General features: G+C 45.8%; 1 protein-coding gene across 2 annotated transcripts in view; it reads left to right on the top strand.

Moving 5' to 3' along the window:
- AGBL1 (AGBL carboxypeptidase 1) overlaps positions 1 to 24,174 on the top strand; it is a 385,324-nt gene that overhangs the window by 258,227 nt on the left and 102,923 nt on the right. The window contains exon 22 of one of the 2 annotated variants that reach the window (XM_050967394.1): positions 10,237 to 10,400. The exons of the other annotated variant lie outside the window; for it this stretch is intronic. Coding sequence (XP_050823351.1) covers positions 10,237 to 10,400 — 164 coding nt within the window. The remainder of the gene's footprint in view (positions 1 to 10,236; positions 10,401 to 24,174) is intronic. 2 annotated transcript variants of the gene reach the window in all.

Below are 24,174 nucleotides of genomic sequence, written 5' to 3'. Positions count from 1 at the left end.
CTGTACCATGCTGATTCCTCACCGCCGAGGAGCTATGGTAGCATGAATGCAGTTTGCGGCAGTCATGACCCTCCCTGGCTTGTGCCAGATCGTGAACCAGCTCCTGCAGGCCGCAAATAGGGGAGGCACAAGTCCTCCCCTCAGTCCCTGGGTTAGTGGAATAATGACTTTTACAACCCTCTGGTGTAGTTCTAGGATTTAGAACAAGAGTCATGACTCTTGGGTTTTATTCCCAGGAGCACCATACTTGCTGTGTAACCTTGGGCAAGCAGCTTCCCTTCTCCATGTCTCATATACATGACACATAAAATGGAGATAATAGTAAACACCTGAGAAGAGGGTTGTGAGACGTCACCCGTCACCAGTTACTGTTTGTAAAGTCCTTTGAGACCCTGTGCTGAAGGGTGTTGTGGACTGTTACTGCAGTGAGATTAAGTGGCATGTAGAAGGCCCTGCAGGTGCTATGCTTTACCTTGTAATATAATACCAGGATAAGAGGGCACTCCATGGAATAATTAATCTGTGGAACCCAGCAGTGGATGGCATTATAAAGACAACTAGTTTATTAAGATTAACAAAAAGAATTAGAGACTTATAAATAAAAGTAGCATCTGCACTTACATTAGCTGGACTAAAATTACAAGGGCCTTATGTTTCAAGGTATGTGGTGATCCCCATCTGGGATCAAGATGATATTTCACTCCCATGGTGTAATATTGCAGAGTTAGGTACATTTTACATCTTCCTCAGAAGCTCTAGACATGACATTGGACTACATGGACTATTGGTCTGGTTATTCTGATGTACGCTAAAGTTATTGACACATGGATAATAGCCCTGTGCTACCACAGCGGGGTGCTTTGAAGATAAATATATTAAAGATTGTGTGAAGTGCTCAGATAATATGGTAACGGGGCCCATATGAATACCTGTAAATTTGCCAGTCTCCGCATGCAGGGGTGATACTAGTTTGCCTAGTACTTATACGGGATCCATGGGGAGGAAGGATAGTCTTTTGGATAAGGCACTGGGCTGGAATGTAGGAGACATGAATTCAGTGCCAGGCTCTGTCATAGACTTCCCTTGCTGCGTCTCAGTTCCCATCTGTAAAATGAGAATTCTTCTCTGCCTCAGCATGAGGATAAATTCATTAGTGTTTGTGAGGCGTTCACTGACTACAGTGACGGGGGCTGCAGAAGTAACTAGATCAGGTGTCAGCAACCTCTGGCACGCGGCTCGCCAGGGTAAGCACCTTGGTGGACTGGGACAGTAAACTGCGGCCAGTGGGAGCCGCAATCGTCCGAACCTGCCGACGCGGCAGATAAACCTGGCCCAAACAGGTGCTTACCCTGGCGAGCCGCATGCCAGAGGTTGCCGACCCCTGACCTAGATAAGCCGACGTATATGAACCCGAGAAGCACAGGGGTCCTGATTTGGCAGTTTTTTCTTTAAGAACACACTGGAAATGTCCAACTATTTGTTTACATTAATTTTTGGAGACTTTCCCTCCAAGTTTCACTACAAAGGGTAGAAGCACTGTTGCTTCACCTCCCCTCTTTCTGAGCATACGGAGAAGCAGACTGCTCAGTAATAGGAGGCCTTCATGTGCAAATAGTACCACAAAGTTAACCAGCCAATATGTACAGAGGAAACTTCCTTCTGCTGGAAATCTCTATGGCAATCAGAATCAAATAGGAGCTTAATGCCGCTCCAGGCACTGTCAGATTGAAACAATGCAAGCTCCTACAGAGTACTCAGTTTTGGCCTGGCATAGCACCCATTCAATCCGTTCCACTACTTAGGAAACAGAACCGCTGCTTACGGGAGAGACAAAGTGAGACGGGGTGAAGGACTGTTCAGGGTGTGTGTGGACTAACACTAACATAATATGTTAGTGTTAGTACAGGTGCCATCCAAAGCAGTTGATCAACCAAAACACACATCCTAAAAACAGTTCATTGGCATGATACGTGGTATTTAAATGAATGGAAAAGCGAACCAATGCATGGCTTACCTCTGCTAGAAGGTGAGAGCTCCCAGGGAGTGGTACCATCGCAACTCTAAAGACTGTTCCCTCCAAGGGGAGTATTTCCTCCTCTCTATTCTTCTCTGTCTTTCCTCTCCTTAGTGAGCATTTGAAAAGATCTACATTTTGAGAATCTTCCCCATATAGAAACCTACTTCTTCCTGGCCCTTATCAGGAATGGCCCTTGTAGAGCCTGGTTTTCCATTGCCCTGCACCAGGTGCAGTCATTTACAGTAGTGACAAGTGGGTGTATAATGCTACTGGCTCAGAATAGTAGCATTTTATACCCATTGCAAGGAGATGCAAATGATGGCACAAGATGTAGGGCGATGGTGAATCAAGACCTACATCCCTGTCCTGAAGAGTTTACAACCTAAGGACAAGGAACAGACAGAGGAAGAGAGAGTGAACCATCGCAGCAATGTGGTCAGTTACAGTTGGAGAAGGTAATATTGGTTCTGTGCCATTCACTGGTTTGTTCTCATGTATCAGGGCAGCGAGCGCAGGGTGCTACCTGGGAGTAGGTGAAGGAAGGAAAGGTGAAGGATATTGAAGGAGGAGGAGAGAAAGGGGAATAAGGAGAGGAAAATTTGGGGAAGATGGGAAGGTTTGAGAGGAGCATGGAGGGCTCCAGGAGCAAGTCTGCTGTGGAGAGATTGTGGGGATGAGAAAACTGGGCAAATAGCCAGTGGATGTAGAGGAATGGAGGAGGAAGTGATGCCAGGCAATCTTAGTTTAGCATTTTCCCCACAGTAAGTCTGGAGAATTCAAAATTCAACTTGCTTGAATGTTTGGCTAAAGTATTGTCCCCCACTGAATTCCCAGTGTGCCGCTAAACAGATTTAGAAGACAGCTCCCCATGTGGGTCCAAGGGGAAGGAGTTGTCCCTCCTTGTTTGCCTTCCTCTCTTCACTTCCTGAGCAATCCTGGCGGTAAAGTACATGTGTTTAACTAGGGAAGCACTCATTTCATCACAGAAAAATGACTCCGAACAAAAGCACCCCCCGATGCCCTTCATGTCTGTCTCTGTCTCTTTATGTATCCATAGTGTGACAAAGTTCCCCCTCTACCTTGGTGGGTCCTGCGCTTATTGGCGGATTTTGCTAGCCTCAGAGATCTTCCTGTGTTGGATCAGGAGTTGGGAGGTTTTGTGGGGAACCCGAGCTCGCCCTCTACCCCAGGTTCCAGCCCAGGGCCCTATGGACTGCAGCTGTCTAGAGTGCCTTCTGGAACAGCTACACGACAGCTACAATTCCCTGGGCCACTTCCCCATGGCCTCCTCCCAACACCTACTTTGTCCTCACCACAGAACCTTTCTCCTGGTGTCTGATAATGCTTGTACTCCTCAGTCCTCCAGCAGCACGTCCTCTCACTCCTAGATCCTGATGCACATCTCACTAACGGGAATGAGAGCCTTTTTATACCAGGTGTCTTGATTAGCCTTAATTAATTCTAGTAACTTACCAATAGGCTTCAGGTGCCCTAATTAACCTGCCTGGCTTAATTAGTTCTAGAAAGTTCTTGAGTGTTCTGGAATAGTCCCTGTTATCTTACCCAAGGAAAAGGGACCTACTTAGCCCGGAGCTAATGTATCTACCTTCAACCCCTCTCTTGTAGCCATTCCTGTCACAATTAGCTACTGGCCAAATCTTGATGTCCTTGCTCAGTCGTGACGCACGCAGTACTCCCATTGACTTTGTAGGACCTTTGCCTGAGTAACGACCATAAGGTTCAATCCTAGAGAGACAGGCAGTGATGTTACTTCACTTTGTGGCCAATGTCCAAGATAACAGTGGCAAACTCCTATAACAATAGGCTAGGCAGATAGGTTCCATGAGTTTTCTCCTTGCTTCCATTCCTCTGTATTGACCACCACTGGCTCCAGCAGCCTCCAGTCCTCTCTTCCATATCTCCCATCCTCCTCTCTTCTGTCTGCCCCCCATCTTCCTCTCATCTTTCATTCTAGAAGTTACTTTGATCCTCCCTTGCACACCTTTTCCCTGCATCATTGCCCCTTCCTGCTCACTTAATCTACATTTTTATCCTTGAAGTCTTTTGGCCCAAACTCATTGCTTTGTCTGTAATTTCTTCCATTTTGCATGATGTCCCTTCTATTAAATACACTGTTGTAGCTATGTCAGGGACTGTGGCACGTGAGAAAACGTAACTTTCTCCTCACTACCACCCAGTTTATAAGCACCAGGTTCCTACAGATGTGTGCCTCTGTGTTTTCATTTGGGCTGGGGCTATGTGTGTGAGTGTGGAGAGACAGCAATGTTCAGGCATAGTCTAGGCTAACATTAAGGCAGGAAACATCAGACACTGAATGTTACATTCAGCTCTCTAGCTTATCCCCTGCAGCTTTCAGATGGTTTCTATTAGTATTCTGACTGAGAACTCACTGATGGAATTAGTGGGAAACCAGACTGTCAATTTATTTATACCCAGCCTCAGGGCATAACCACTGTGCATGTGTAAAGCCATTGAGATGCACAGAATACTCTCTGTGTGTGTATATATATATATTGACTGCAGGTGAGTTTATAGCTGAGAGCTGTTGCCCCAAGGATTGAAGAAGTGGCGGATAGTAGGAGAGAACACCTTCATGGCATTATTGCCCACCGAAGGTCCCTTTTTTCAATTCAGGGAGCAGTCATTTTCCCTAAAATCTCCAGTCTACCTGTGGGTATGCATGTCTTTTGGCTTTTAATTTTGCTGCACCTTTAGTGTTCCTATGCTAAGTCATCTCCAGTTTAGCTCACAAGGTCCTGCAATCCCCTGTGTCGTCAGGTGAACATGGCGAAGCCATGTTGCTTGCAGCTGTGGGAGTGTTTAATGCTGCCTTTTTGCCTCCAGCAACATAGCTATATCATTAGTCCTGCGAAGCATTGTGAGGGCAGTTTGTCTAATGACGGAAACATCTATCTGTGGATACAGCAATGCTGAATATGAACAAGAATTATTTACCATGAATTACTCCACCAGCTCTGGTTTGGAGATACCTGTTATCATAGTTGTGTCCTGGCCAGATTGTGGCTCAAGCAATTACTGTCCTCCTGCCCCAAATTCCCCTCTGATTGTGAGACAGTACGTGTTGCTGGTTCCCAGTCCAGTTCCTACTGGACACGTGTCTGCCTCAGAAAGCCCACCCTGACTTCAAGCACTAACTGACACCCCAGCTCACAGTTTCAGCAGGGGCTGAACTGGTCCACAGAGACATGACAAAGCTTTTCAGCCTCTCGTGATAGCTATGATCTACTCTACCTCTGATCAACTGCATAGATTTCTAGATTTTGTGTGTTCTTATATAAGAAAAGTGGCCCAAAAGCTTGAAATGGAATCTCAGGTGGGGTCTCAGTGCAGCTTTCTGCAATGATATGAGAATTTGGAAGAGAGAGTCAAGAAATCACAAGTGTGGTTGCCAAAACATGTGCAGCTCCCCTCTGCCCCACAGTGGCCAAGAGACAGCTCCCCTGTCATCCCATAACAGGATATCTGCAGAAGGCAGCACCCTGACAAAGGACCGTGTGAACCTAGGATGTCTGAGGAGGCTCAGTGCTGTGTACTAGAAAGGTAAGGTCTTGGAAGACCCAGCCTGAAGGACACCTTGAACAAAAATGCAGCGAGACATGGTTGCCTAGTTCACTGACCTGTAATGCTGTGGTAACCAGACCACATTTTGTCACTGGGTCCTCAGCCAGTGCACTTCAGTGCAGTGTGGCCAGTGTCTCCTACCAGCCACTTACCAGACCCAGGCACAGATTGGCACTTCTATTGCATTCTTCCTCTGTCTTCTGCATTTCATACAGCAGGTATGTGTATGGATGCAGAGATCTACATCAGCAGTTCCTGACACTGCTGTCAGGCGCCATCAAGGACATTAGTTTTGTATCTCAGTTCTGTCAACACCTCTACTTCCTACTGTAGTCATGGCACACCCTTTCAGCAGTGGGTGGAGTTGGAAGGGGAGGGAGGGGAGAGTGAGAGAGAGAATTATGTGATCTAGCTGAGTTAAAAAATAAAAGTCTCTCTGTGTTTGAAGTGAATAAAGTGTGTTAACAAGTAATCCTCTAGCTGAGATTTCCAGCTGTTACTCCTGAGCTGTCTGATATCAAAGCAATATGGGACTATGGTACGGCAGCTAGCTTCAGTGCATGAGCAATTACAGCCTGATGTTTCTCAGGTATATTACAGTTTTATTATTATTATTTCTCCGCTCATAGTTTCTTAAGGCCTCTTCATATCCTGAATAAAACTCTGGGGAATCGTAAAGCCACAGGCAGAGCTTTAGCACAGTCGCTGCTTGGCATCTCTGGGATTGATAAGTATTTAGTGTGTTGCCTTGATCTCGGAAGCAGGGCCTTGTGATTCACCCCAGAGGAAGCCTCAAGGTGTTCTCTGTGTGTTCTGCACCTGAGAGAAGCCCTTGTCACTGTATAAATGTCAGACTTTTGCTTCTGCTCTCTCTGCTTGAGCCAGGCACCTCCATCCTTTTTACTTGGACATAAATCAAAAACTGTCAAAAATTATTTTAGAATAAAATAAATAAAACATTTAAAAACTTCTTCAGAGGCACCAAGCACTATTACTGCCTTGTGTTTATAACCCTTGTTTCCTGTGCCTTATCTCTCTGGTTTCTAACTATTATGAATGGTTTGTATTGCCATTGAATGCAAAGCTCTATTGCAGGGATCGGCAACCTTTGGCACGTGGCCTGTTAGGGAACTCCATTGGTAGGCTGGGATGATTTGTTTACCTGCAGCATCCTCAGGTTTGGCCAATCGCAGCTCCCACTGGCCATGGATCACCGTTCCAGGCCAATGGGGGCTGTGGGAAGCGGCGTGGGCTGAGGGATGTGCTGGCCGCCCTTCCCACAGCCCCCATTGGCCTGGAATGGCGAACCGTGGCCAGTGGGAGCTGTGATCGGCCAAACCTGCAAATGCTGCAGGTAAACAAACCGTCCTGACCTTCCAGCAGATTTCCCTGATGGGCTGCGTGCCAAAGGTTGCCAATTCCTGCCATAGCTCATTATATCTACACATTTAGTCCCTACCCTGAAGAGTTTACTGTCTAAGAGATTTGCCCAAGGTTTTATAGCAGGTTACTGGGAGAATGGGGAGTGGAACCCAGCTTATCAGACTCTCAGTGCACAGCCTGCTTTGTCTTTGCATTTTACATTACCGCTTTATTTCAGTTGGGCAGGTATTTTTTCTTTTTCTTTGTCTCTTGTGCCTGGTGTATTTTTGGTTGCTGTATTATTTTATTTTATTATTGACGATGATGATAATTGCAAATTTGTAGTTTTGTCTCAGAAGGAAGGAGCAAGAATTTCAATGTATTTACCATGAAAAGCTGCATTTACCAGGACAGCTTTAATCCCAAGTGACATTTGTACATACTGTACCTGCCAAACCATAAGTGGTGGTTTTCTCATAGTCCTGACTGGCCTTGTGGGCCTGACAAACTTGGCAAGAGTGTTTGCAAGAAGTGCAGTAGTTTATGTGAGAAATCTCTCCTTACTTCCATCTAGCAGGCACTCTTAGCTCAGAAATAATCACAGCTCGCACTTACAGAGGGCTGCTCGGTCCCCCAGGGTCCTGAAGCGCTTTACAAATCTGACAGAGTCTATACAGGGAGAAAGCCCATGAGATCAGAGCTCTGCCTCCTCTAATGGATTAATGGAACTTTCGTGGCTCTGTTACCCCTAAGACGTTCAGTAATAATACATAGTAAACATCCAAGCCCAGAAATAAAGGCCGTATTGGAACGGAGCTCACACCATTTACACAGCTGTTCTCGGGAAAGTAAGTGAGAGCTTTTGACCGTTAATAAGGAAACAATCTTTGGTAGCTCATATCAGAGGAGGGGCTACAGAGAGGTTTTGTGCTAAGGAGGTTTTGTGCAAGAGTACAGAGTAGGGTTGATACTGGCAGAAACAGCAAATGGTCAGTGATTGATTCTGCTTCCCCTCCCCCCGGATGGGGTCAATGAATGCCAAAGTTGAGGGGAGTTTACAGACACTTTCTCACTCTTGTATATGTGGGCTTCATTCTGTCCTGCTCTTACACAGCATATATGGAACTCCCATTGGTTTCATTAAGAATTACGTGCAGCAGGAGAATCAGGCCCCTGATTTGTTTCATTTTAGTTGTTGCACATTTTTTGAGGGAAACAAACAAACATACAAAATATCTAGAAATGGTTCCGAATTTGGTTTCTTCTGGGATCAAGACCTAAAAGTTTTCATACTGTATTCAAGCATTACAGTCCATTTAGACCCATAAAGCTGCAATGAAAATGTCACCGGAACCGGCTTTCTTGTGAGGCTTCTGGCCTTTTCTGCTTCTGGTTGGATTGGGAAGCTCGTGACAGCCTCCCTGAGAGCTGTAAGCACAAAGATACCATTTAAAATAAAAAATACAAGGTGTGGGGAAGGGGAGAGTCATCTGAATAGTTCAGTTCAGGGTTAATATGAGTAAATTCTAGTTCTATCTGGATCATTGGCTTTCCAAGGGAAGTAGTGGGGACAAAAAAGTCTAACTTGTTTTAAGACTGAGCTTGATAAGTTTACGGAGGGATGGTATGATGACATTGCCGGCAATGGCACATGGCAGGGATCGGCAACCTTTGACACGTGGCCCTTCAGGGAAAGCCCCTAGTGGGCTGTGCCAGTTTGTTTACCTGCTGCGTGCACAGGTTTGGCCGATTGCAGGTCCCACTGCCTGCGGTTTGCCATCCCAGGCCAATGGGGGCTGTGGGAAGCAGCGCAGGCCGAGGCATGTGCTGGCCACGGATCTGAATTACTACAGAGAATTCTTTCCCAGGTGTCTGGCTGGCGGGTCTCGCCCACCTGCTCAGCAACTAACTGACTGCTTTATTTGAGGTGGGGAAGGAATTTTCCTCCAGATCAGATTGACAGACCTGGGCGGGTGGGAGTTCCTTTTCCTCTGCAGCATTGGGTACAGGTCTCTTGCTGGTTTGAACTAAAATAAATGGTGGATTCTCTGTAACTTGAAATCTTGAAGTCAAAATTTGAGAACTTCAGTAATTCAGCCAGAGGTTATGGGCCTATTGCAGGAGTGGATGGATGAGGTTCTGTGGCGTAAGATATGCAGGTCAGACTAAATAATCACGATGGGCCTTTCTGGCCTTAAAGTCTTTGAATCCATGAGACCCTGTTTAGGTCTTGACTCAGCCAGGTACTTCAGCATGTGCCTTACTAAGCATCAGAGATGTACCAAACCTTTGTGAATTGGCCTCTATATGCAAGCTTGACCAGGACTCCTTTGATACTGGACCATCAGCTAGGGTTGCCCAAGAGGAGCTGTTCCACCTTATTCAAAGTCAGAGAGACTTGACAAGGTACCAGATTAGAGATGGGTCTGACCCAAACCCTGATCTGCACTGCTTACCAAATCAGATACAGAGCCTCCCAGACTTTGCAGAGGTTTGCAATCCAAACCAGGAACCACATCCCCATATTTCATAACAGGCAGGACTCCCCTGAATTTTGAGGTGTTGAAAATCCAGCTCCACAGTTTGCAACCTCAGCCTGCCTCTGCCAGGGAGACACCAGTGTTTAGTAGAAGGGGAAGCTCCTCAGGGGTGTTTGTTATTTTGTAATTACTTTGTTATTGATTTTTGTAAACTATTCGTAACTTGTTAAAGATCTTTTTCCCCTCCTTCCTTTTTATCTCTGCCACTACTGACAGCTTACAGTGGCACAGCCAATTTGCCTTCCCATGGCTCAAGAAGACAACTCTTGCTTTAACAGAGAGGAAGTGTGGTCTAATGTTCTGAGTGCAGGGCTGGGCGTGGAGCCAGGAACTCATGGAGTCTGATACTTGCTCTTACAGTGGCTCACTGTGCAGACATAGTCAAGTCCTTTGAATTCTCTGCCTCAGTTTCCCCATCTGTAAAATAGAGGCCAGGGGACCCTGTTAATGACTGTAAATCTCACTGCAGGCAAAAAGACCTATGTGGAGCAAGTGCAAAGTAAAAATAGGTGTTTGCAATCTTTGACCAATGGAGTGAGCATGTGGGTTCAACATTTTGGGGTGTTGTCTGGTTCCTTTCATTGTCCTGCCTCTAGACTTTCCTACCCGGAGGAATACTCCAGATAGCAATAGCCTATATGAGATGGTGACTCTTCTACCAGGAGCTGAGTGATTCCAGACTCATCACTCCAGGCTTCTGTTTTTCACTGACAGGGCCTGCAGTTTGGAACGCGAGAGCTGGAGGAAATGGGAGCCAAGTTCTGCCTGGGACTCCTCATCCTGCAGCTCAAATCCTTGCCCTGCAGCAAGAAGCTGATGGCTCAGGCAGCAGCCCTGCTGGATCTGGAGGAGGAGATTGCAGACTGTTGGGCACAAAGGTCAGAGTGAGAGCATTACTAGAGGGTCCTTCTCAGGAGGGGTGTTGGCAGGGAATAGTCTTTGTTCCACATTTACAGCACCAGCCTCAACCACAGCCTGAGATGCTCATTATCAATGGGGAGACAACTAATTCCTAGAGAAACCCATGGTGGAGGCAGCAGTCCATGAGGTTAGCAGTGCTGCCCTGACCTGCACCCTTCCAACTGGGTAAATCAGATAGAGAAGGAAATGGTCCTCTCAGACTTTCCACTCACTTTCCCTTCTGTTCCATTCATCATAGTGGCACCACCCCGAAGGATTCTCTGTCTGGGGTGGGTGGTGTGGGTCTCACAAATCCTCTTCCTACCTGTTCGAGGAAGGGACACTCTCCCCATCAGAATCTGTTTCCATCACCAATAAAAGGCTCCCTGAAGAGTCTCCCACAAGGAAATAATTCTCTGAGAGCTGCAGGGAAGGGACTGAGTACAGCAAATTCAGAAAGGAGCTCGTCAGCAAGCTTTAGGAATTCTAGGCTTGATTCTGGAAGGGGCAAAGAGCTCACAACTCTGCACCTCAAAGAACTGGACACTCTTAGAGAGTCAGTTTGTGGGTCTGTGACCCACACAGTGAAACCTTGACCCTACTGATTATTTTGGAGAAGCTTCTCTTTTGAAAGTGCTAAATTCTGCTCTGACTATCTTGGGTGCAATTCCATTGCACTCGATGTCAGTGAGGTTGCTTCAGTGTAAGTGAGAGGAGAGTTCGACTTGGATGTATGTCAAAGTACAAAGAACATAAACTCAGGTGTCTGAGGAGATAGGGAGATTTCTATGCAGCATCACCATTCTCACTTGCTAGTGACATGTGCATGCATCAAACTAATGTTTTTCAAAAAGTGATGGCAAAAGAAAACCCAGTGACTGATACGAGTCAGCGCTCCCCCTACGGGTCTTTTATCAACAGATTCTTTTGCTCTTACCAGTGAAAAAGGCAAGTTGTGTAGCAGAAATACCCCAGTAATTTATAGTGGATTTCCAGTCTTCTCCTTCAGGGATACTTAACAGCCATTAGTACCACCTGTTCTCCATGCTGGAGACCGTATTTACAACCTTGTTCATCGTTTTTAATGTTTATGGAGGGAGGAATGAAAAAGTCTAAAAAATAGAGATGCTACTTTGGATTAGTTATGCTCACTTGTACATGTGAACTTGAAGCAATTACGGTGTATCCCAAACACTGACTGTGCCGCGAACAGCGCTCCGACAAGCAATCAGCATGTCATTAGAGAGAACCGCTCAAGCCTGGCCAGACAGACAGATTCCAGGCATTAATCAAACCCTGACTTTGGAACTGGAGCTGCATAAGCCTTTGAGATACAATAACTTCTCAAATGGGGAGGAAAAAAATCCAAACACCTACTGAAGCTGGGCAATGAAATAAAGCCAGTAGGTCAGGTGGAACTGGTTAGGCCAGAACTGATCCTGGCCTTTTTGCCTACAATTAAGTGGAATCTTTTTGAGATGAAAAGATTTAAATTTCTGTTATCATTTTATTTGCTTGGTTTTATTGTGATGTTCATTCACCTTTGCCCGTTACAATCTTGGATGAGAATGGAACTGGGTGTACCAAAATAATAGGAAGCATACTTATTCACACACAGTTGTTTCTTATTTAGCCATGTGCAGGGGGGTCGGACTAGATGGTCATGATGGGCCCTTCTGGCCTTAAAGTCTATGAGTCCGTGAGTTTAAAACAAGTTGTACTGAAAATTTCAACTGATCTTGCAAGATTCCCATAACACAGAAATCTAAATCCATGTAGGATAAGGACATGAACTGTTAGGTATCTACCCAAGTGGAACCAGTAGTCCCTTTGAAATTTGCCTGGCATTAATTAGTATGTCACCATCATCCCGTGATGTAATGTCACTGGCTGAGAGTGTTAGGCGGAGTGACACCTGCAAGTACTCATAGAAACTATCTTTGGGCTTGGGTGGGCAGAACAACTGGAATTGTTTGCAAATCAGGTAAGTCACTGAATTTTGAATTCCACCAGTGATATGCCATTGGAAGAGCTTGTTGTGGGAATGTGGAGCAGGAACACATGAAACAGAAAGTTTGATAACATATAAAGTTCGTTATAAATGATCAAATGGAAATGATTGTTCAATGTAGTGATTTCAGTTCAGCACATCAAAATTCAACTGCAGAGTTGATGTGACTTTAGTTGAGAGACCTGCCTCATGCACTCCAGAATATGAGTAGGAACTTCACTGTAAGCAGTGTAAAAATGCAGTGAGCAGAATGCACATTGTATACAGACAGGAAAATAGCTCTTCCCAGGTCTGATATACACTAGCAATGTATTCAGGAATGATTTCCCACCAGAGCAGCTTCAGTAGTAGTAGTAACAATGGGGGAAGCTGCAGTGAAGACAGGGTGCAGGTTTTTTTACTGCCCCTGTACTCCAGTCTTACACAGTGCAGGGTTAGATGACAGTGGTAAGAACACGAGAGTCCTACCACAACTAGTGTTTCCAGTGTTGCTATTAACAGTGGAGTTGCACTAACAGAAAATTGCAGCCATGAAATTTGCTAGTGTAGATGTATGCTTTTGGGCTTGCAAGAGAGTAAAGTTTTGATGGTTTAATACCTATGCTTAATACCTATACACCATTGTCTTTTGATTACAACAAAGGTGTGTTGCATTCTGCGGTCTGTTATACTCTCTGCTTCTGAGAGTATAAATAGGGTGGAGTGAAACTACCGACAGTATTTTTGCCCCTTTGGGCAAGTGGTAGTAGATTTTGAGGCCTTGCATATTGGTTTCCCATTGGAGAAGAAATCAGCCAGGCAGGGTCTGGGTATTGTCTGAGTGCAACTTCTTTTATTTATTCTATATACACCAATCCTGGAGCAGGCGTGGTTACAAATGAAACCCAGCCGAACTTGTCTTCCAGAAATCTCAGGAGCAACACCAGAGCCCAATTCCCAGGAAGCAACTCTGTCCCAAGAAATGTTAGATGGCGTGGGATCTGAGTTACTATAGAGAATCCTTTCCTGGGTGCTGGCTGGTGAGTCTTGCCCACATGCTCAGGGTTTAACTGATCACCATATTTGGGGTCGGGAAGGAATTTTCCACCAGGGCAGATTGGCAGGGGCCCTGGAGGTTTTTCACCTTCCTCTGCAGCATGGGGCATGGGTCACTTGCTGGAGGATTCTCTGCAGCTTGAGGTCTTCAAAGCACAATTTGAGGACTTCATTAACTCAGACATAGATTAGGGGTTTGTTGTAGAAGTGGATGGGTGAGATTCTGTGGCCTGCGTTGTGCAGGAGGTCAGAATGGATGACCATAATGGTCCCTTCTGACCTTAAAGTCTATGAGTCTATGACTGGAGGTAGAAAGGGAAAAGCAGGCAGCAAACTCTCCGGCTATTTGTGACAGCTTTCCAAAAAGGAAACTACATCACAAAAGGAACAACAACACAGCATGTCTCCAAAGACTGTGCGCTGCTTCCACACTAACATAAGAACTTGTAAACATATGTGTAACAGAACTGCCTGGTGATTTCTGCTGAAACAGTTTGCACCTGTGACACTGGAGAATTTTCAAGCATCTTTGGGAACTGATGGATTCAAACCTTGGTGAAAACAACACATTTTCTTTGACACATAACTTTTTGCTGCCAATAAGGTGACATTGTCCCCTGAGCTGAATGAAGATTTTTGTTCCAAATTTGTTCCTGGACAATTTTTTTTTTACCTTCACGTTTTTAAAGACAAAGGTTTTATTCCTGGCCTTTTATTTTCACTAGAACTAGACCAGTGTTTCCCAAAGTAGGCTGGGCCAGTTTGTTTAATTGCCGCGTCCACAGGTTTAGCTGATCGCAGCTCCCACTGGCCGTGGTTCACTGCTCCAGGCCAATGGGAGCTGCTAGAAGCGGTGCAGGCCAAGGGACGTACTGGCTGCCACTTCCAGCAACTCCCATTGGCCTGGAGCAGCGAACTGCAGCCAGTGGGAACTGCAATCGGCCGGACGCAGCAGGTAAACAAACTGACCTGGCCCTCCAGGGGCTTTCCCTAAACAAGCAGCATCCCAAGTTTGGGAAACACTGAACTAGACAAAAATTCAAAATGAGTCTACCCAATTTTGTGACATGTCAAAAGAGGATATATGAGAACTACACACTGTTACACCCACTATAAGGAGATAAATACACTCCAAATGAGAAATAAACATCTGATTGTGCAACAACCCGTACTCACAATGGTTGGCACTTATTCACATGCATAGCGTCATTGAAGTCCTTGGAACTACTACATGAGGGATGGTTCCTCCATCAAGTCCTCAGTTTGCATATATTCATCCATGCACACCTGTGTGCACACTCACATGTATACAGGGCTATACCTGTAACTGATATGACTGGCCATTCAGTGACCAAGGGGTTACATCCGTGTCACTAGAAACACTGGACTAAGACTCAGGGTTAAGGTAAAGGATTAGTAGCCTTCATTTAATAGCCCTTGCTTTTCTGATGGTCTGTCTGGAGTAGCTAAGCAATCCCAAACTGTTGTGTTTTAGCTCTGGGTCTTGCATAAAACCCAGGATGGATTATTCAGGGACTGTGTCTGCTTAATTTGTTCCAAAGAGCTGGAAAGGAGCATAGAGCCATTATGACAGTGCTCAGCACAGACTCGTTAGCAACTAGTAAGTTACAAACTAATTCCATTACCAGACTATTACATTTTATGTTCCAGTACAAAGCCCCTTATTTATTCTGGGCTTGCCTCTGGTTGCACTTGCACCAACTTTCATCAGAGTTACTGGTGTGATTCCTTTGACTTTAGTGTAGCTCTGGGGTAATGAAGGTCAGATGAGACTCTCTACTGGTACCAAAGGAATTAGACACAACTGGGTTTGGGTTTTGTTCCCTCAGCAGTGGCACATCAAAGAGGTACGTAAATGAAATCTGTCTGTGTCTGTCTAACTTAATCTAGTCTGTCTCCTGTATACACATTCCTAAAGCGCTCATCACCACGGTACTCAGGGTGACAGGGCAAACCATAAAACAAAAAACTAATCCAGCACTGGGTATAGTTCTATCCCAGACTTAATTAACTGAGTGGCTCATGTGAAACTCTTGTAGGTCCCCAGTTAGTGAAGTCAGATCTTCTAGTCCTCACAGATGTCTCTGTCCATTTCTTTTATTTTTTAAATCCCTGCAGTTTGTTTCCTGCACGTTTGCCTTTGCCCTGGGTGTCTGGTGTGCTTGCCATTGACTTGGCATGTCAGCCCCTGACAGCAAACATTTCCACCTGTCAGGGCTTATATCTATACATGTCTTTTAATCCTCCCCTTCTCTGAGTGGTCTCTTTCTTTCCCCACTGCTGGGAAGGGGACGACTGGGAGGGAATAGACTGTTTTTGTGCACTTGATCCTGCTCTGTCAGAATCAATGGTCAGTAAATTGGAACAAACCATAGCAGTCCAGTAAGCAAGTTTTCTGATGGAAGGTTGCCATATGAATGTGGGATATGTCACACCAGATTAGACCGGTGGTCCTTTGCATCCAGTGAAGTGCTTTCTTGGTAGCCAATGAGTGGTGCTTCAGAGAAAGGTGGAAAGAAACTATGCTTGGCCTCATCTAGGGATCAGCAACCTTTGGCATGCAGCCTGTTAGGGAAAGCCCCTGGTGGGCCGGGCCAGTTTGTTTACCTGCAGCATCTGGAAGTTCATCTGATCGCAGCTCCCACTGGCCCTGGGTCACCATTCCAGGCCAATGGGGGCTGTGGGAAGCAGCATGGGCCGAGGGATGTGCTGGCCGCCACTTCCCACAGCCCCCATTGGCCTGGGACAGTGAACCGTGGCCAGTGGGAGCTGCAGTCAGCTGAACCTGCAGATGCTACAAGTAAACAAACCGTCCCAGCCCGTCAGGGGCTTTCCCTGATTGCCAAAGGTTGCCTATCCCTGGGCCCTAGTCAATAGTTTGGTATAGTACATGGGCCATCTTTTGAAGATATTGCACTGTGTAATGAGGTAGTGTTTACCCTGTGAGCTTTCCAGACTAACTCCAGGGTTCTTTACTCAGGCTTTACTCAGCCCTTCCTCAGAAAAACCTTCAACTGAAGTCCCTGTGTGTTATATCTGATTAAGGACTAAGGAAAAATTGAGTAAGAGCCTTGAGGTTTAGCTCTGTGTATGTGTGATCAGCTTATTCCCTAAAGCATGAGCTTTGGGAGATTCGGTGGAGTAATTCATATGCAGTAGCAGAGTAGATAAGGGTAAGTCCCATGTAATGGCAGAATTAATACAAAGCAAGTGCCTTGTAAATACGTGGTACTGAATCCTACCCCCATCCTTCGCACCTCTGCCATCAGCAGCAAAATCAGCTGGATAGTTGCCCTGTTAGGGTAGCCAATGATTACCCCCAACACAATGATTCCCACCTTGCGTGGCACAAAACCACATAGCAGCTCTGTGCCTTTCCAGACTCTCCCTGTGCCTTGTAGTTAGCTCAGACCTTCAGGAGCTCCCAGCTGGGAAGATGAAGTGCCAACACATGTTTCGGACATCATGTTCTTTTGACAATAGGTTTCATGCCTCATTTACCGTAAAAGCGATTAGGTTTTAGTCAACACTCTCCGAGTAGCTTTACATTTGTCATGGCCAAAAAGGGGATGGGAATTGTAACTATTTGCAGCAAGTTCAGGAGAGAAAAAAAAACCTGTTACAATTTTCCACCATCACCTTCCCTCCACTCTGGATGGATGGGGCTGGTCTCCCTTCCCTTCCCCTCCTCCCTCCAGCTCATGTCTGCAAGTGTTGCGTATGTGCAGCAGGCATGCTGAGTTATTTTTGTGAGACACCTCTACTATGCTGAGGCTGGCATTTGCAGTGTCACTGAGCCTTTTTGATGAGTCAGCAATGATTCATCTCATGTTCCTCCACTGTCTCTTACCCTTCTGCAAGGGAACAGCTGTATCTCCCACCCCTAAGGGCAAACACTCCTGTTTCTGCTGTTAATGGCAAACAGAAAGCTTAATAACGGCACCTGCCCCTGGTCCACTTCCAGCTGTGATTTTCTCAGCTCCCACATCCTAGCCAAGGGTGGGCCAGGTGGAGCTCTGTCCTTTGACCTGTACTGAACCAGTGCATCAGCATGATGATAGGAGTTGCTGGTGGAGGTGCCATCATTTGACTGAGATGTACAACTAAGGTCCTGACCATTCAGTGGCATGAAAGACACTGTTGCACTTCTCATGAAACTAGTTTCTTGACTCTGCTTTTTTGGACAAATTCCACTGTGGCTAAATGCATTCAGACCCCTCCCATCCTCTGAACATCTCTGGAAATAGAGACGTTTCCCTTCATTGCTCAGATGTTGGGTCGATGAGTGCTATACAATTGTCAGTAGCTTTAATTAAATTCAGCGTGAAATGCTGTGCCATGTAGCTGGTGCAGAATTTGTTGTGAAGAGCAGTTTCTTATTTAAAAATACTGGCACAGTGTCTTTGCCATGTGGGTTGATCTGAATATGTGCTCTGAGCTGGTCCCTCACTACGCTGGCCAGCTATGGCTGGAAGCACAGGAAAGGCCCCCAGCCCCTTAGGGCCATGTATCACTCTCCATTGACGTGCCTCCCCAAGAGGAGAGTAATACACTCTTGCCTTATGGGTAGGGCCCTACCAAATTCACAGCCATGAAAAACACGTCATGGACTGTGAAATCTGGTCTTTTGTGTGCTTTTACCTTATACTATACATATTTCACAGGGGAGACAAGTGTTTCTCAAATTGGGGGTCCTGACCCAAAAGGGTATTGCCTCCCTTACTTATGCACAGCCTTCAGATCTGGGCAGCTGGAGAGTGGCAGCAGTTAGCCGTGCACCCAGCTCTGAAGGCAGGGCCCCACCAGCAGCAGCGCGGAAGTAAGGGTCGCAATACCATACCATACCACTCTTACTTCTGCACTGCTGCCTTCAGCGCTAGATGGCTGGAGAGTGGCGGCTGCAGACTGAGGGCCCAGCTGTGCAGGCAGCAGCCTAGAAAGGTGGCAATACCATATCATGCCACTCTTACTTCTGCACTGATACTGGCAGTGGCTCTGCCTTCAGAGCTGGGCTCCTGGCCAGTAGCTGGCACTCTTCGGCTGCCCTGCTCTGAAGGCAGCACAGCCTCCAGCAGCAGCGCAGAAGTAAGGGTAGCAGTACCGCAACCCCCTCCCCCTCCCTGACAATAACCTTTCGACTCCTTTTTGGGTCAGAACCCCTACAATTACAACCCCATGAAATTTCAGATTTAAATAGCTGAAAGTCATAAAATTTACGATTTTTAAAATCTTATGTCTGTGAAATTGGCGAAAATGGACTGTGAATTTGGTAGGGCCCTACCCATTGGATCTGAAGACACTTGATCTGCCACGCTGCCGGTCCCTGGCACCCAAGGGAGCAAGCTTACACCCTGGGTTATTGGTTGGCAATGCAATTTGAAATGAGAAGCTGCACCTCTTTCCTGCCATCCCTTTCACCTGCTCACCCTGTAAACTGCAATATACCTTTCTTTCTATTACAAGAGTCCTGCCCATTGACTTCTTTGGAAAGTCAGCCAAGCAGTACTGCCTGTAATTAATACATTTGATTTTCCAGCATACTTCACGTAGGCTTCCACTGGTGGGCCATTGTAATACAGCAGCTTTTCATTAACACTATCCCTGTCTCCCTCCCCTTCCTCCTTTTCATATAATCCTATTGATTTTTTAGATTAGGAAATAACCTGCGAGCTGTGTGCCCTCAGTGATCGTTATCAAACAGCAGCCCCAGACGTGCCAAGGAGTGTTCAGACCCTACACACGTGCCCGAGAGGTGGTTAATGTATCAAATAACATCTAACAACAAAAAGGAAGGAAATGGAAGAAATGAAAGCTGGGAACTTCAAACTCACATGGAAACATTGTTTGTTGATGTGTCTTGATGAGGTTGTTCAAATTACCCATGTGTATAGACTTGACTGGGCTACAGATAATGAACTCAGATATTTCCAGCAGACACATAGGCTCCACATCACCTTTTCTGCAGTGGCCCTGCTGTGAGGTATATTGGTAGGATCTTATCTGTTATTAGACATTTTCATATCAATCACTTGTGTCTCTGTCTGCATAACTAGTGTAACAATGACCAGAGCTCTGGACCCTTGTGCTTTAGGGCATCAGATGAGATATCACACCTATAGCAACCATATAAGTACCTAGGCAGATAAATAAAAGCTGATTGCTACCAAGGGTCAGGACGATGTCTCCCTAGTGAAGGAGTATTACCCAGTAAAGTGCATTATGGGGGATATACGCTGTCTTCTGAAGCATCCTTCCTAAGCTAGAGCAGCAAAGAGTCTTGTGGCACCTTATAGACTAACAGACGTATTGGAGCATGAGCTTTTGTGGGTGAATACCCACTTCGTCAGATGCATGTCGCTAGGATAGCACTTTAGATGGAACAGAATGGGTGGTCTTTTCCAATGGGGAATGATGAGGTATAACAGGCTAAATGGGCCATTGGTGTATTCCAGTGCAACAGGCAGTGGTATTTCAGACCAAACATACCATTATTCTTTTCTGCTGTGGAAGGAAGCAGAGTAAAGGACTAGGTGGTCTGTCTGTCTATCATTGCTGGTGGAGCAGAAGGCATGAGACCAGTTTATTTTGACCATTGGTGTTTTCTGGTACAGCAGGAATTGACATTGCAGACTAGATGAACTATTAGACTCTTGTAGTGTTGTAGGAGTAAGGACACCACTTTATCAGTACTATGATTGTGATCGTCCGTGCCCTTTCTTTTCAGCTGCTACAACCACACTCAGGGGAAGGTGTAATGGTGAACAGTGGATGCATGGAAAGGAGAGGGAAATCCTCCTGCGTTTTGCAAGGTTGGCATATTCTGGCTGATTGGACATGGTGAGCAGCCTGGCTAACTGCCAGCAACAGACCACAAGGTCTTGGTGCACATGTGTTTGCACGGGGTGCAGTTGAAAATGGAGGTGCCTGGATTCCGAGATGGACCCCAGAGGCACGTAGTAGTTAGGGGATTGGCAGAGTCATCACACTGGTGTGTATTGGAATAGTTCCCCAGTGAGCAGAAGAAACACTGTAGTGAGGGGGCGGCTAGACAGGAAAGTACTGAGAGGAAACATACTCCCATCCCCTCAGAAGAAAGCACATTTCTGTGAAATCCGAGAACTTATCCTCCATACCCCCTAGTAAGTGGTTCTGTTTATTATGGTTGTCATACAGGGTGACCTTTAATTTATCCTTAAGTCCCAATGGAGTCTCCAGGAAAGACAATCATGTAAGAGAAAATTAGACTGGTCAAGAGTCCGAGTACTCCCCAGTCCCCTGTGGGCTCAAGAGGTAAACATGGAACACTAGAGATGGGACCAAGGCACAACATTCTGATCTGGATTTGAGACATTTCAGCATACAGGATTGCCAGCTCCAGGGCTCAGGCCATGAGCCCAAAGTCAGATGAGCCAGCCCTAGGTAGCAAACAGAGAAGAATCCAAAGAATGCATGAAGCCAAAGTGCCAGGCCATGTGGATCATAATCTCTCCCCAGTCTGTCAGTGGCATCAGATCTTCCCATTCTCTTCCTGTACAGCAGCAGCAGCAGTGCATACACTTACACTGACAATAATCAAGGCCCATGGGAGTGTCGGCTCCTTCTAGCCCTACACTTTGTCCATGAAAATACTTCCTAGTGTCCTGTGAAGACGGTATCCCGGGGCCCGATCTTTCCCAGGACCAAAAGGATGCTATCTATGCAAGTTAGGCAGACAACAAGCTTAAGGATGCACCAAAGAGCTTTGCTGTTATCATACTCACAGGTAGAGCCGTAAGCCTGCTTTCAGGGGGATCAGCTCACTGCAGCCCCTTTTGGGATGTGCCTGGCATGCAAATGTGAGGATGAGCAAGCCACTGGTGCCTTGGTGACAATAGACTACTACTACATGGGTAATTATTGAGGGACAAGGGGAGGGAATCAAGAGAGCCTAGCAGGGCAAATGAGAGAGTAGGTGATCAAAGGAGGGAGAAAGAAAGAGAGATTCATAATTTAAGCTGGTGAATTGCATCTAAAGGAGGTTATTGCCTGGAAGGAAAGGGGGTGAGTGAACAACGTGTCATATTTGGAGTTGAAAGCTGGCATTGAAACAGCATTTTGAAGCACTCCGAAGCCACCTCTGCTGACATCTTGGCTGTATTGTATATTCTGTCAGAGGCTCCAACTGCTCAGTGTATTGTGACTCTGACTCACACACAGACTCTGACTCTTGCTGCCACTCTAGAGATTGTTAAGGGAGAGACGTGCTGGAGAGAGAGAGCCTGAGACAGGGAAGAAATATGAGCAGGTTGTTCATTGCCTGGCACATGCATACACACGAATATGAGTGCACACAGATGCACACATGTAAGCTGGCTCACACACCCACTGGAAATACGTATGGTCCTTTGGATTTATTAGGATAAATTGGTTTAAATTTAACATTAGAACAAAGGCGTATAAGAGTTGGGCTGGAATGGAGATAGCACAGTAGGGATGGAAAGGCACAAGTGAAATGAGCATGTTAGTCTTGTGTTCTAGTTTTTATTTCTCTGCATCCCAGTAGAAATGGGCTCAAATCAAAACTGTAGATCCAAGTAGTTGGAGCCTGTGTAAAGCTTAGCTCTAGATCCAGATGAGGAGCTTCACTCTGTGGCCCAAGCCAATCTGTAGTACTGAACAATCCATTATGAATATGGCTCTCTAGTCCAGAGAGGTCCAAGAGCATCAGCATCAAAGTGCATAGGCAGAGCTGTGTGGGAGGGAGCCCGGACTAGAATGGCAGTGCTGCAGTACAAGACTGAGGTGTGTCGGCACAGCTGTGTGTGTTGGAGTGTGAGGCTAAGAGTCACATAGTAGAGGATGATGTAGGCTGAGGTGTGTTGGCAGAAGTCTGTGGAAGGACCTGAAACTGGAATAGTAGTGGTGACTGCCAATCAGGACTGCAGGACATTGAAGAAAGAAATGATACCTGGCCTTACTTACTAGATGAGAAAACACTTTGTTTTATGCTCTAGCATTCCCCATCACCCAAGCCTTTCTGCATAGGACTCCTCTGCCCCTTTGGTGAGAGACCCACTTACTAGTGAGAGTGCAGAACTGTCCAGCACATGGGTGCTGAAAAAGCGAAGAAGTCAGAGTGTGAGTCCATTGTCAGGACAGTGCAGGAAGGAAGGAGGCAGCCCTTTCCCATTACGGCTACTGGGGGATGCACAAGCCTTGATATCCATCCTACTGCAATGAGAATTCACTGCTACACAGCTGCAGCCTTCATTCCTGATTCTATTCATTCCACTTAGAGCTCTTGAATTTACACTGATAAAAACTTAATTCCTGGAAGGCTAAATTGAAATCTTAAAGCAACAGATGGCTGTTTTATGGTCAGCCTTTCAAATATGTGCTTAAACCATTTTTAACATGCATAATCAGTGGCTTTATCTAATGCACATTATACACCTATTAGACCATAACAGCTTCCCCTTAAGTGTTAACAGAGTGTTACTGCCTTAAATCCCTGCCTCGGTGTGAGTCACAGTGTGAGGCTATGGGCTTCAGAGGAGGAATAAACAATAGAAGCAGTTGCATGCCAGGAAAAGACAGATTCTGCTTGCAGGCCAATATCCTGAGTCATAAGGAATGAGAGGGAGAATACCGAACATTGCTTCTGTATCTATTTGTCTGTCTTATCTGTCTGTTTCATCTGTCCAGCCTATCTAACAAATGTTTCTATTACACCCATCACTGAGGTGTCTTATATGGGTTTGGGATTTTCTCTAAAGAGGCAGTACTATAACATCCTTAGTAAAGTATCCACATCCCTTTAAAAGACAGAAGACCATTTCTGGTCGAAGTGTGAGTAAACCTTATTTAAAATTACACTGTGTTGCTTCGTCCTCTTTTTAACTGCAAGGGGCACTTAACAATTTGTGTAAAGCATTGGCATCTGGATTTATCTTGTCAGGCCTTCCCTAGCATTTAATCTTATTTCTCATTCTCACACATGATTATTATTTTTCAGCTGTGAATAAGTGAATCATAAGAATGGGGATTGCCATAGCAAATCAGTGCAATGGTTCATTTGGTGTAGTGTCCTTATCTCTGACAGTGATCAGTACCAGAGGCCACACAGGAAGGTTCAAGAAATTGCCATAGCGGTCAGAATTACCTGCCCCTGTGGGAAATTTCTTCTTATCCTCTGTTAGTCAGTGATTTGTTAATACCCAGAAACATGAGGATTTATAAACTTTCAAAACAAACTTAATAATGAAACTGTGGATATTCTTTTTCAAGTGATGGTCCCTCTTATGGGTTGTGCATGCGCACCATGCATCTGGAGCTGGTGAATTTGAAAGTAGTGTCCGTTGGTCCATGCATAAGCTCTGGTTCACCTTATGCCTCCAACTGAGGTGATAAAGGGTGGAGCGGACCAACCGTCTCTCCAGTTCCTTCTCACCACTGCATGGTCCAGGTTGGAACCTCCAGTTTCCATAGCTTCAGCTTCATTCTACAAAAGAATAATTCTCTAGTTTGTAAATAGTTTTAACTGTTTTAACAGTCTTAATAGTTTTACAGTTTAGTGTTTTTTAGCTCTTTTAGTTTTAGATTACTCTCTCGGGAGACATCTCCCCCCCATGTCCCATTTGGGTACCGGACTATGCCCAGGACTCCTGACTTCAAACTCTGCGCTTCCTGTCCAAGGTCCTTCTCGG

This window comes from Gopherus flavomarginatus, chromosome 9 (genome assembly GCF_025201925.1).
Source record: "Gopherus flavomarginatus isolate rGopFla2 chromosome 9, rGopFla2.mat.asm, whole genome shotgun sequence".
Taxonomy (NCBI): Eukaryota; Metazoa; Chordata; order Testudines; family Testudinidae; genus Gopherus; species Gopherus flavomarginatus.
This window is presented reverse-complemented; position numbering and strand designations above follow the sequence as displayed.